This window comes from Belonocnema kinseyi, chromosome 8 (assembly GCF_010883055.1).
Source record: "Belonocnema kinseyi isolate 2016_QV_RU_SX_M_011 chromosome 8, B_treatae_v1, whole genome shotgun sequence".
In the NCBI taxonomy this organism is placed as follows: Eukaryota; Metazoa; Arthropoda; class Insecta; order Hymenoptera; family Cynipidae; genus Belonocnema; species Belonocnema kinseyi.
In genome coordinates, this window is record NC_046664.1 from 82,927,275 (window position 1) to 82,939,915 (window position 12,641).

Consider the following 12,641-nt stretch of genomic DNA (forward strand, 5'->3'; position numbering starts at 1 on the left):
AAATTCTTAAAAATAATTTTATCTGACTGGAATTTTTTTTGAAATTTTGAAAAGTTATTTCAAATTTAAAACGCTTCCTTAAAAATCCCCAATTTTCCTAGGAACACTAATAACATTTATTTCTTCACTTGAGATCTTTCGAAGTTATTTTAATTAAGGGCATGTGATACTTTACCATAAAGGTTTTTAGTTTTCCACACATTTTGTTCACAATTTTTAATTTGGAAAAAAAACATTAGTGTCCAGGCTTTGCGTTTTTAACGTTTGGCTTTCTTTTTGTTTAAAAACTTTCGCATAAATCTGAATTTTTCTAATCTTTTGTGGTTCAAAAACCTTCTTTATTCTCCTTTAATCTTCGCTATATTTATAGAATTTCGAGGTTTATTTTATTTTTTATTTTTTAATGTTACCAAATTGAAACATTTTGCTTTAAAACCTTCTACTATTTTTCGAAATTTAAGGAAATATTTGATGTTTCAAAATCTGTTTGAATTTTCTCCTAAAGGTCATTTTTCAAATTAAGAAATCGAAAGAAATTGTTTTGGGAACCTAAACCCTCTTTTTAAATTTTATGAAATAATTTGAAACGTTTTGTATAACTCATCTTAAAAAAATTGTTTCAAATTTTCCCATAAATCTAAACCATATATTTTTCCTTCTCTTGACGCCCTAAAAAATTAAGTTTACCTGCATTTAAATTAAATCGTGGAAAATGGAAATAGTTGTCTTAAAATCTTCTATATGTGTTTTTTAAACAATTTTGAAATCATTAAAATTTAACATTATTATTTCAAAATGAAATATTAACTGCTTAAAATTTTTCCATAACTGTTCAGAAAAACTTAATCTCAAAAACTTTCGAAATTATTAAGACCCTTCTATTGTTCTAATTCTTAAAATAAGTTTTTTCAATAATTTTATTTTACTTATCTCTTCGAAAATTAAAAAAAAAAGATTAACCAGATGTAAAAAAAGAAAACATTTTTATCATCTTAAAAACTCTGGAGTTTTAATATGGTAGCAAAATGTTAAGAAAAAATGATTGTAAAACATAAAATACCTACTTTTTAAAAAAAAGTTATAATTGAATCTTTATCTAGTTCGATGTTGTGGAAAAATTAGTCATCTAACAATTAATTGATTTTTTCATAAATGATAACATAAAAAGCATTAAACAATTATTTTGATTCAAACATAGAAATAATTTGTACTCTACATTTTCTTTTAATATCACATTCATTTTTGCAAATTTGTTTTATTGGTAACTTTTGATACTAATTTCAGAAAAGAATCAAACGTATTTCCGTATGATTTGAAAAATCGAATGCAAATACACATTTCAGTACATCAGAATCATTTGAAAAATTATCTAATTGAAACTATATAATTGCAAATATAAACTAACTTTTAATATTCAAATTATATTCAATATTCCATTATAGAAACTTTAAGTCAATAATTAAATTATGTTACTTCAATTTATACATGATAATAATTTATTAAAAATAACAGCTGTTATTGAAAGTGAAAATTAAAAATTAAAAAGACACTAAACGGAAATATTTATCGGCGATCGATAAAAGTAGAAATCTAGTTTTTTATTTCGATTAATTATATATGATGAAGAAAGATGTCGCCGTAGAATAATCTACGTCATTAACTTGACCATGTAAGATTTCGCCTCCATGCGTTACTAATGGAAGTTACAAGTTTTTATATATAGGAAATAGGATTATAGCCTACATTCCTACAAAGTGAAGTTGGGAACCAAAGGTTGTAACGATAAGGAAATTGTCGTTATATTAGTCTCAATTGACTAGGAAACCCTTTTTTTGCTAATTTTTTATCGTTTTCTATTTTTTACAGATATGCTTTTTAATTGCCGCTGCATGTTACCTGAAAGCCGTCAGGAAAAAAAAAGAGAAAAGAAAGCAAGAAATACTGGAGACAGCAAGGAGTGCTAAAGACTCTGATGCGGATAATCAGACATTGAAATCTAAAACATTGAGATCATTTTAGATTTAATATCTAATTTTTATACAAGAAAGTAGATTTTAGAAAAAAGAAAAATTACTATTATAAAATTATGTTAAAACTATAGCCATTGCCATTTCCATGCATTTTTAATTGACTGCCATTTTGAACAAAATGCTTAAAAAAATTTATATTAAGTGTAGGATTAAGATAGAAATTTTAGCAGGCTCTAATTTACACAAAATGATTAAATCATTTATTTTATTATTTTACGAGAAAAGTTATTTATTGATAACTTACAAAATGTCATTTAATTAAATTTTGACCAGCGAATAAAATAAAAGCAAAATGCAGAAATATGTTTTTAAATCGCATTTTTTTAATACCTATAATGTGACCAAACAGTTATAGAAAGTATTTCTTCAAATAATTTGCTTATTAAATCTGTTTATAATTATAAACAAATTTAATAATCATCAAATTTATCGCCTAATTTAATCTATGCGACACACTTAAATTTTGCTTTAATTGTTACAAAAGCATGAAAATTAGTGTATGAGATCCTTTTGGCATTTGAAAATTTTTTAGACCCGGTTTAAGTAGTTTTTGGAAAATGTTTTTTTGACAAAAATTAAGAAAATTTTTGTTTGAAATACCGTATTTTTAAAATTTATTTTTAAAATATGTGAGATTAAAAAAAAGTTGACACAGAAAAGTTGTTTCTTTTTTAAAAATTCAGAATTTTTAACTTTCTTCGAAATATATTCATTTTTTCCAAAACTACATTACTTGTTAATATTGGTGATCCGTTAAAAAAATGATTTTTTTCCAAAAATATTTTATTCATTGAATTGTTTAATGAATTCTCATGTACAATTGTGTAAATGTAAAATTTACAATGCTTTTTGATCAAAATTTGCTTTTTTCTTGAATCTTCAACAGTTGAAATATCAATGTTCATTTTTCTTTAATTCTCTGCAATTTTCAATAGGTAAATTTTCAGTTGTTTTCAATTTTAAACGGTTGAAAACTTAATTTTCTTCAATTTTCAATGTTTAAAAATACAATATTGTCAGCCGTTGAAAATTAAATTTTCTCTAATTTTCAATTATTTTCAATTTTCAATTGTTATAAATTCAATTTTCAACTGTTGAAAATTAAATTTTTTGTACTTTTTCACAGTTGAATTTTCAGCCATCTGCAATTTTCAACAGTTGAAAACTACACTTTCTTCAATTTACAACTGTCAAAAATACAATATTTTCAGCTGTTGAAAATTACATTTTCTTCAATTTTCAATTTTTGAAAATTACATTTTCTTCAATTTTACATTATAAATTCAATTGTCAACCGTTAACATTTTTTTCAAATTTCAAATGTTGAAAATAACTTTTTCGTTAATTTTCAATTGTTATAAATTCAATTGCCAAAATTTAAAAATACCATTCTCTTCATTTTTCAATTTTCATAAATTCAATTATTAATTGATGAAAAGTACATTTTCTTTCATTCCCAACAGTTGAATTTTCAATTGTTTTGAATTTTGATCTGTTGAAAATTCCATTTTTTCCTATTTCCAATTGTTATAAATTCAATTTTCAACTGTTAAAAATTAATTTTTTTGTACTTTTTAACGGTTGAATTTTCAGTCATCTGCAATTTTCAACAGTTGAAAACTACACTTTCTTCAATTTACAACTGTCAAAAATACAATATTGTCAGCTGTTGAAAATTACATTTTCTTCAATTTTCAATTATTTACAATTTTCAACTGTTGAAAATTACATTTTCTTCAATTTTACATTATAAATTCAATTGTCAACCGTTATTTTTTTTCAAATTTCAACTGTTGAAAATAACTTTTTCGTCAATTTTCAGTTGTTATAAATTCATTTGCCAAAATTTTAAAATTCCATTTTCTTCTATTTTCATTTGTTATAAATTTAATTTTCAACAGTTGTATTGTTAATTATCTTCATTTGTCAACTGTTGGAAAATCCAGATTCTTCAATTTGTTATTTTTATAAATTCAAGTTTCAACCGATGAAAATTAAATTTTCTTTCATTTTGAAAATCAATTTTTCTTTCATTTTAAACAGTAGAACTTTTAATTTGAACTGTTAAAACCTAAATTTTCTTCAAATTACGATTGTTAAAAATGCAATATTGTCAGCCTTTGAAAATTACGTTTTCTTTAATTTTCAACTGTTCAAATGTCCATTTTCTTCAATTTTCTATTATAACTTTAATTGCCAACCGTTGAAATTTTATTTTTTTATTTTCAATTGCAGAACATTCCGTTTTCGTTAATTCTCACTTTTTTCAAGTGAATTCTCAAACTTAAAAAATTGCGTTTTTTCCAATTTTCAATCAATTTAATTTCCAGCGGTTGAAAATTACATTTTCTTTCATTTTCAATTTTTTCAATTTTCAACTGTTGAAAATTTCATTTTCTTCAATTTTCCATTATAAATTCAATTATCAACCGTTAATTTTTTTCAAATTTCAACTGTTGAAAATTCTATTTTCTTTCATTTTCCATTATCAATTCAATTGCCCACCGTTAAATTTTTTTTCAAATTTTGAATGTAAGATATTCCTTTTGCGTCCATTTTCAATTGTTATCAATTCAGTTGTCAATGTTTAAAAATTCCATTTTCTTCAATTTTTAATAAATTCAATTTTCAGTTCTATTCAATTCAGTTCTATTTTTAATTATCTTCATTTTTCAGCTGTTGCAAATTCCGTATTCTTCAATTTTTTATTACTTTAAACTCAAGTGTCAACCGATGAAAAGTAAATTTTCTTTAATTTTCGATTATTTCCAATTTTCAACTGTTGAAATTTCCATTTTCTTCAATTTTTCATTATAACTTTACTTGTCAACCGTTGAATTTTTTTTTAAATTTTCAATTGTAGAAAATTCAATTTCTTTGAATTTTCAACGGTTGTATTTTTAATTATCATCATTTTTCAACTGTTGGAAATTCCATATTCTCCAATATGTTATTATTATAAATTCAAATGTCAACCAATGAAAATTAATTTTTCTTTAATTTGGAAAATTAATTTTTCTTTAATCTTCAAAAGTTGAATTTTCAATTTAGAACTGTTGAAAACTAAATTTTCTTCAATTTATAATTATTAAAAATACAATATTGTCAGCTGTTGAAAATTAAATTTTCTTTAATTTTCAATTATTTCCAATTTTCAATTGTTGAAAATTACATTTTCTTTCATTTTCAATTATTTCCAATTTTCAACTGTTGAAACTTCCATTTTCTTAAACTTTCATTTGTTATAAATTCAATTTCCAACTGTTGAAAATTCAATTTCTTTTAATTTTCAACTGTTGACAAATCAATTTCTTTGAATTTCAACAGTTGTATTTTAAATTATCTTCATTTTTCAACTGTTGGAAATTCCATATTCTTCAATTTGTTATTATTATAAATTCAAGTGTCAATCAATGAAATTTAAATTTTCTTTCATTTTGAAAATCAGTTTTTCTTTAATCTTCAACAGTTGAATTTTCAATTTTGAACTGTTGAAAACTAAATTTTCTTTAATTTACAATTGTTAAAAATACAATTTTGTCAGTTGTTGAAAATTACATTTTCTTTAATTTTCAATTATTTCCAGTTTTCGACCGTTGAAAATTATTATTATTTTTTTAATTTTCAAAAGCTGGATTGCCGGTTGTTGAAAATTAAAATTTTAACTTGATTCAATTTTTAACAGTTGAATTTTCAATTTTCGTTTATTTGCAATTTTCTTTATTTTTCCAAAGTTCAATTGTAGACCCTAGAAAATTAAACTCATAAATTCAATTTTTAATTCTCTTCAATTTATAAATGTTGAATTGTTAACTCTTAAATTTTCAACCGTTAAGAATTTTTTTTAAATTTTCAATTGTTGGATTGTCGATAGTTAAAATCCTAGTTTCAATTTTCACCAGATGAATTTTTACTTTAGTTGGATTTTGAAAAGTTCAATTCTGTACACTTAAGTAACTAAAGTAATCAAAACTAAATTGTCTTAAATTTTCAACAGTAAAATGGGCAACCGTTAAAATTTTTTTTCAATTTTCAACAGTACCCGTGCAGAAATTTTGGTGTGGCGCCGGTCGGGCCCCGATTGGGAAAAATGTGGGTCCGACAGGGTTATCGGTCTAGCGCCAGACCTTAAATGAAACGCCCTACCTGACCCGGCCCAGATCTGGTCATCCAAAATGGGCACCCGGTCTGGCCCAGATATGGCCCCTGTAATGTTTTATTTCTATAATTAGTCAAATTTCCAAAGTTTTCATATTAATATTTTTTCAACTTTGCATTTTACAAAACTTCAATTTTTCAATATTCTACATTATATATCATTATACCTTATATGAAAATACCCGAAGACCCCGAATAAAAGAGTTAGAAGCTTTTTAATAATTATAAAAGATCTGAGGAGAAATGGTTTCGGCTTTATTTTAAAAGCATAATTTTAAGTTTTAAAGATTTTAAAATGCGAGCTAAAAGTATATAGAAGAGATTGAGACAATTTTTTTTTGTTCAAGTTTTACAAATTTTTTAGGTAAACTGAATTTTGTCAGAATGTGAAAAAAGTTCTTGAAATCCATGGGAGATGTTTGCATTTTTAAAAAGGGTTTGAAGGATTTTCAAGTAAAATTTTGCAATTTTGTTATATTACATAATTTTGGAAAAAATTTGAGAGATATTCAAAAGTTTTGAAACGTTTCAAAAATAAATAAAACTTTCAAAGTTTTTTTTCTAAATTTTTTAAGTTTCACGAAAATGAAAGATATTTTTTTCAGGTTTCTAGGATAAATTAAAATAATTTTTCATTTCGAAAAATTAATTTGAAGAAATTATTTAAAAAGATTTTAGAAAATTTCAAAAAATGGTCAAATAAGAAGCTGACAGATTTTAGGGCAATTTTTAAAATCTTGCAGAATAAATAAAAAATGCAGAAAAAATTTGAATAATTTTTAGAAATTAGAAGGCTTAGAAGGTCTGACAAAATTAAAAAACAAGAAGAATTTTCCTTATATTCGTGTGGAAGTTTTAAATAATTTTTCATTTTTAACAGTGAAGTATAAGAGAAAATTAAAAAAGGTTTTTAAACATAACAAACGATTTTCTAAAATTTCTAAAAATAGTTTAGAAGATTACAAAATAAAAACAAAGAAAAATCGGGTAAGTTCAAGAAATATTTAGTAGAACTGAAAATAATTTTGAATGTTTTCAAGAGAATAAACAAATTTTCTTAAAATTGCGGGGAAAATTTAGAAGATAGTAGGGGGGCACTGGGATCGCAAGGAGTGAGTTGCAGCTTGGCGTCGGTCCGTAATTTTTTGCTTTGATTGACGGTTATCTTTGATCCAGAAACACGCGTTGTGCTGCAGATGTTTTCTAAGTGTCTTCTGAACGCGAGGAGATAATAATTCGGGCGGGGACTGTTTTTCTTCTCTTAGTAACGGAGTTATTTTGGAAGTAACTTGCCCTCAAGGTTAGGAATATGGCGGACAGCGAGGTTGAGGACAGTGGGAAGGAATCCTTTCCGCCAACGAAGCAGAGCCCTTTACAAATGATTACACGGAAGTTCCGCTAGATGGATCGATGGGTCTAGCGCTAGCGGCAGATGAGAACCCTGAGGATGCGGAATCTATGGGAAGAAACTGGAGCTCAAACAAAAAAGAATAGAGGGCGCCCCAGGAAGCGTGAAAAGGGACAGGGAAAATAATTAATTATTTTTTGAGAAGTGGGAACGCGAAAGATGATAAAACACAGGTCTTTGAAACAAGGGAAAGACTGAGTAGAACTCCTCCAAGGTACTATGGAAGCGCCAATTTTGCGAAGGAGACAGGGGATGTGCTCGAAAGTGAGAATGACCAGGATAGCATCTGTAATACCAAAGAAGAGGAGGGGCCAGTGTCAAAGGGCCACCATAGGGGAAAAGAGGCCTCAGAAGAATCGGAAGAATTCGCAGATGCGGGGACCAGTAGGGAATGTCTTGACTGTGGTAAGTGCCAAGAAAAATGGAGGGAGGTGCTGAATGAGAGTGAGGGTAGGCTAAAAAAGTTGTGGGCCTTCGAGTTAAAACAATTGGACAACAAGTGCCGGAACGCAATGACCGCAATGACCGGCAAACTACAGCCGGTGGTGGGAACTGATGCAACGGTCGAGAGCGCTAATAAAATAGCCACTGGAGTCTTTATTGAAAAACTGGACGTTTTACAGAAAAAAGTAAACAGCTTGCAAACTTCGATGGTGGCCTTGAAGAATTGGATGGCTGAAGGTTTTCAGAAAGTGTCAAGTAAACTATTTGAGTGCGCAAAGTTGTTGGAAAGGGGCGAAAATGATCAGTCTGAAGTTTTGGTAAGGGACACTAGAGGGGGAGCTGACGCTATCGAAAAAGTAGTCGACGAGAGAACTGCATCAAGCGAGCCAAACAAAGGAGTTTCGAACTCCAACATCTAGACAGATCCACTGGAAGGGCTATCTCTTATCAAAAATGCTCCGGAAAAACTAAAAAAAGGGGTATGGGCCTACGAGAAAAAGATGAGGGAAAAAAGCAGGAATGATATTTTAGTGAAGGGGCTGGCCGAACAAACGGGTGTGGAAGCTCTGGATTTTCGTTCTTTGGTAAAGGAGCAAACTGGCCTGAGTATTACCGTGACTTCTGCGACTGAACTGGCTGAAGGTGGGGTACTGTTGTCGCTGGCGAATCACATGCAGAAAAGATCGCTAATGACAAAGAGACAAATTAGGATATCAAAGAGAGCATCGATCGTGGTCACAGATGATTTCATTTGGAGGCAGAAGAACGTAAACGAATGGTTAAATGCCCTAGCAACCGAGGCGACAAGTCAAGGCAGATCAGTGCATGTTAAGCATTTCCAGCAAAAGATCTAGATTGACGGAAACTGGTATCAGTGGAGCGAGGAGTCCACGACTCTAGAAAAAATGGATGCTGAAGGAAGAAGAAAGCGAGCGGGTACAGGTAACAAGGGCAGCGAGACAAATAACGTAAATAATAATGGTAATATTAGCTGATTATTGTACGGGGGTGAGGGCAATGGTTTCATTAAGGCTACCTGTTGGAATATTGTGGGATTAAAAGGGAACAAAATAAAAAGGGTTTGGAATGATGTTAAAAAATTTGAAATTATTATATTGCTAGAAACCTGGGTAGTTAAAATGAAGTTTAATGAACTGAATAAAATAGGCGGCGAATATAGATGGGAGCATAGGGTAGCAATAAAAAATAATAAAAAGGAAGGGGCAAGGGGGGAATATTGATAGGCGTCAAGAGAAATTTTGGGGAAGGAGTTAGGATTGAGACTTGGGCGAATGGCGCAGTTGTCTTAGGGATAAGATTATTCAACGGCAAAAAGTGTAGAATGATTGCGAGTTACAATAATGTTGGAACGAAAAAGATCCTTAGCGAAATTAAAGAGAAATTAGACGTTGGAAGAGAATTCAGAGAAGAGATCTTAGTTGTCGGGGATTTCAATGCGAGAGTGGGGGACAGACAAGCGGGAGAGGAAGATGAAAAGTTCCTGAGAAAATCTAGGGATATAAAGGTGAACCAAGAGGGAAGGAGGCTGATAGATTTCTGTGATTCAGAAGGTTTAATTATAGCAAATGGAGCTTTCGAAGGAGATTGGGAGGGGGACACCACTTACGTTGGAGACCAGGGAGAAGGGGGTGGTTCGGTAATTGATCTAGTCTTACACGAGGGGAAAGATAATGTTCTGAGTAAGATCCACATTTGGCCCACGATTGACTCCGACCACCTGGGAGTGGAACTTTCAATTAAGGGACCGAGGGGCGAAAGGGGAAAAACTTCAGGTGGGGGAAAACTAGTGAGAGGAGGAACACGGAAGGGGGGAAATCAGGGAAAAGTTATTTTGGGACACAGAGAAAACAATAGCTTATGAAGAAATGATGGCGGAAAGGTGGGTTGAAGTAGAAGAGGTGACGGACTTAGACTTAAGATTGAGGAAATTAAAAGAAATCATCAAAGAAGCAGCCAGGGAATTAGGGATGATAAAAAAGTGGGAGGCTCACAGCTGAATGAGTATGACTGGGTTGGGGAAGAATATAAGATTCAGAGGTATAAAACATTCAACTTAATAAACATTTTCCTAAAAAATGGGGGAGAGGATAAGAAAATGGAATTCAAATGAGAAAGGACGAAAATGGAAAACATAATGAAAGAAAAATTGAGAGAAATATCGGAGGAAGAAGGAAAGAAAATTAGAGAGAGCAGGGATATGGGGGAATTCTGGAAAGGTGTGAATGCTTGTAAAAGAAAACGGAAAAGGAAGGATACAAATATTTCAAGTAATGACTGGCTGCAGCATATGGGAAACTTATTGGGGAGGGGGGGGGGCGAAGTAGAAAGAGATAAGGATAGACAATGGGGAAGAATGGAAGAATGGGTGGAAATAGACGCAATGGATAAGGATATTGAATATCGATAATTTCTAGCGGCAGTTAAAAAGATTAAAAACGGGAACGCAGCTGGGGAGGATGAGTTGAGTGCTGAATTCATCAAAAATCTTCCGGCTATCTGGAAAAAAGAGTTATGGGTAATAATTCAAAAAGGATGGGAAAATGGGATGCTGAGGGAAGGTTGGAGAACCACACGAATTTTTCCAATCCACAAGGGAGGGGACGAAAATGATGTCAAAAATTATAGGGGAATAGCACTGTTGGATGTGGGGTACAAAACTTTAGCGGGAATAATAACATGCAGGCTCAATAGCTGGTTAGAGGAGGAAGGTAAACTGAGAGAGAGCCAGGGGGGTTTCAGAAGAAGGAGAGGGACCAGGGAGCAAATAATTATTTTAAATTCACTAGTGGGTAATAGAATTAAAAACAAGGGAGGAAAGCTGTATGCAGCCTTTATTGACTTGAAAGCAGCGTTTGATACAGTAGATAAAGACCTGCTCCTGGAGAAATTGTGGAAAAAAGGAATTAGAGGAAGGTTTTATGACTAGGTAAAAAGCATATATAAGAATACAGAGAATGAGATAATTGCGGGAGAGGGCATCACAGGTAGGTTCGCAACAGGGAGGGGGGTAAGACAGGGTTGTCCCCTCAGTCCAGTTTTTTTTAACATATTCGTTGACGATATCGACGTGGAATGGGAAGCCAGGGGTGAGGGGGGAACGGTAATAGGAAACGAGAAAGTTTATTGCTTAAAATACGCCGATGATATAATTATTGTTGCTAATGATGGAGAAGAACTAAGTAGTATGCTCAGGATAGGAGAAAGATACTTTAAGGACAACAAAGTGGAGATTAACGTAGATAAAACGAAAATAGTTATATTTAAGGGGGGAGGCAAGAGAAAAAACAAGGAGAAGTGGATGATTTGCGGTACGGAAATTGAGGTAGTCAACAGCTTTAAATACTTGGGATTCTGGTTCTCTTCAAGAAACACTTATGGGAATCACGTTAGAAAAATGTCAGGGAAGGGAATTCAAGCAACAAACGCGGCATGGGAGTTAATAATGAGAGCAGAGCTGAGGTCCTTAAAACGTAGACTCTACGTTTTAAATACACTGGGGAAATCTGGGGCAACCTATGGAGTGGAAATTTGGGGATTAACTAGAAGGGATGAAATGGAAAGGGTGCCGGGAAAGATAATTAAAATGGGGATGGTAGTCACTAGAAATACACCTAACTACTTGTGGAGGGAAGAAAGCGGGAAAGAAAGCCTATATTTTGAGGCAAAACGTAGGGTTCTCTTGTTTTGTTGTAGAATTTGCAACCTAGAGGGAGATAGACTAGTTAAAATCTGTCTGAAAAAAGAACTTAGAGCGATTAGAAACAGCAATACGACCAATTGGGGGAGGGAGTTACTTGCAGCGGTAGAAGAGGAAGGGGGCGCAGAACTGTTAGACCTTTTGGGGAATGAAATCTTCGAGAGTGAAATGTTTGAAGAAAAATTGGTGGAGCATCTAAAGAAGGGGAAGGACAGAGAAAAAAGAATAGACATCAATAGAATCCAGAAATCCAGTTTCAATCCGGGATATAAGTTTATCGACAGAGAGGTGGGAGATTATAGCTACTGGGAAGACGATAGCAAAACCTTCGGGGACAAAGTCATATGGGCAAGAATGCGCTGTGGTAACCTCGGAAAGGCGGGAAGTAAAGGTTACTCAGAAGTGAAATTCAGGCTATGCGGGTCGCTGCAAGAAAACTTAGAACATATTTTGAACTGTGATACAACGAAAGCAGCTTTAAGAGATCATTGGGAAAGGTGGAGTGATCTTGGGTGTAAGCAGTCAATCTGGACAATCTTGGGGAGGAAGCCAGTATCAGAACTTTGTAAATATGTGAGGGAGTGGGAGAAACTGACGAGGACAAGGGAAGAGGATAACAGAAAGACAGGGGGTGGGAGGAGAAACGAATGATCTTGAAACGATCTCAAGGAGTATTCACCCCTGAACTAGTCCGATCGCGTATTGTGTCGGCTACGCGAATACCCAGTTAATAATATCTATTTTTGTTTTACAAGTTTAATCTATTATTCAAGTCCCTAGAACCTGGCGAAAAAAGGCTTATGGGCTGGGGCAACCTCAATATGAGAATATCAGCCTCCTTCACTGCTGGAATAGATGATGAAGATATTTGCGTGATAGGCGC

General features: G+C 31.8%; 1 protein-coding gene across 1 annotated transcript in view; it reads left to right on the plus strand.

Moving 5' to 3' along the window:
* Positions 1-2,064, plus strand: part of LOC117177871 (leukocyte surface antigen CD53-like) — a 33,193-nt gene extending 31,129 nt beyond the window's left edge. The window contains exon 5 of the mRNA XM_033368911.1: positions 1,867-2,064. Within this exon, the coding sequence (XP_033224802.1) occupies positions 1,867-2,019 (153 nt within the window). The 3' untranslated portion in view covers positions 2,020-2,064. The remainder of the gene's footprint in view (positions 1-1,866) is intronic.
* The last annotated feature ends 10,577 nt before the right edge of the window (positions 2,065-12,641 follow it).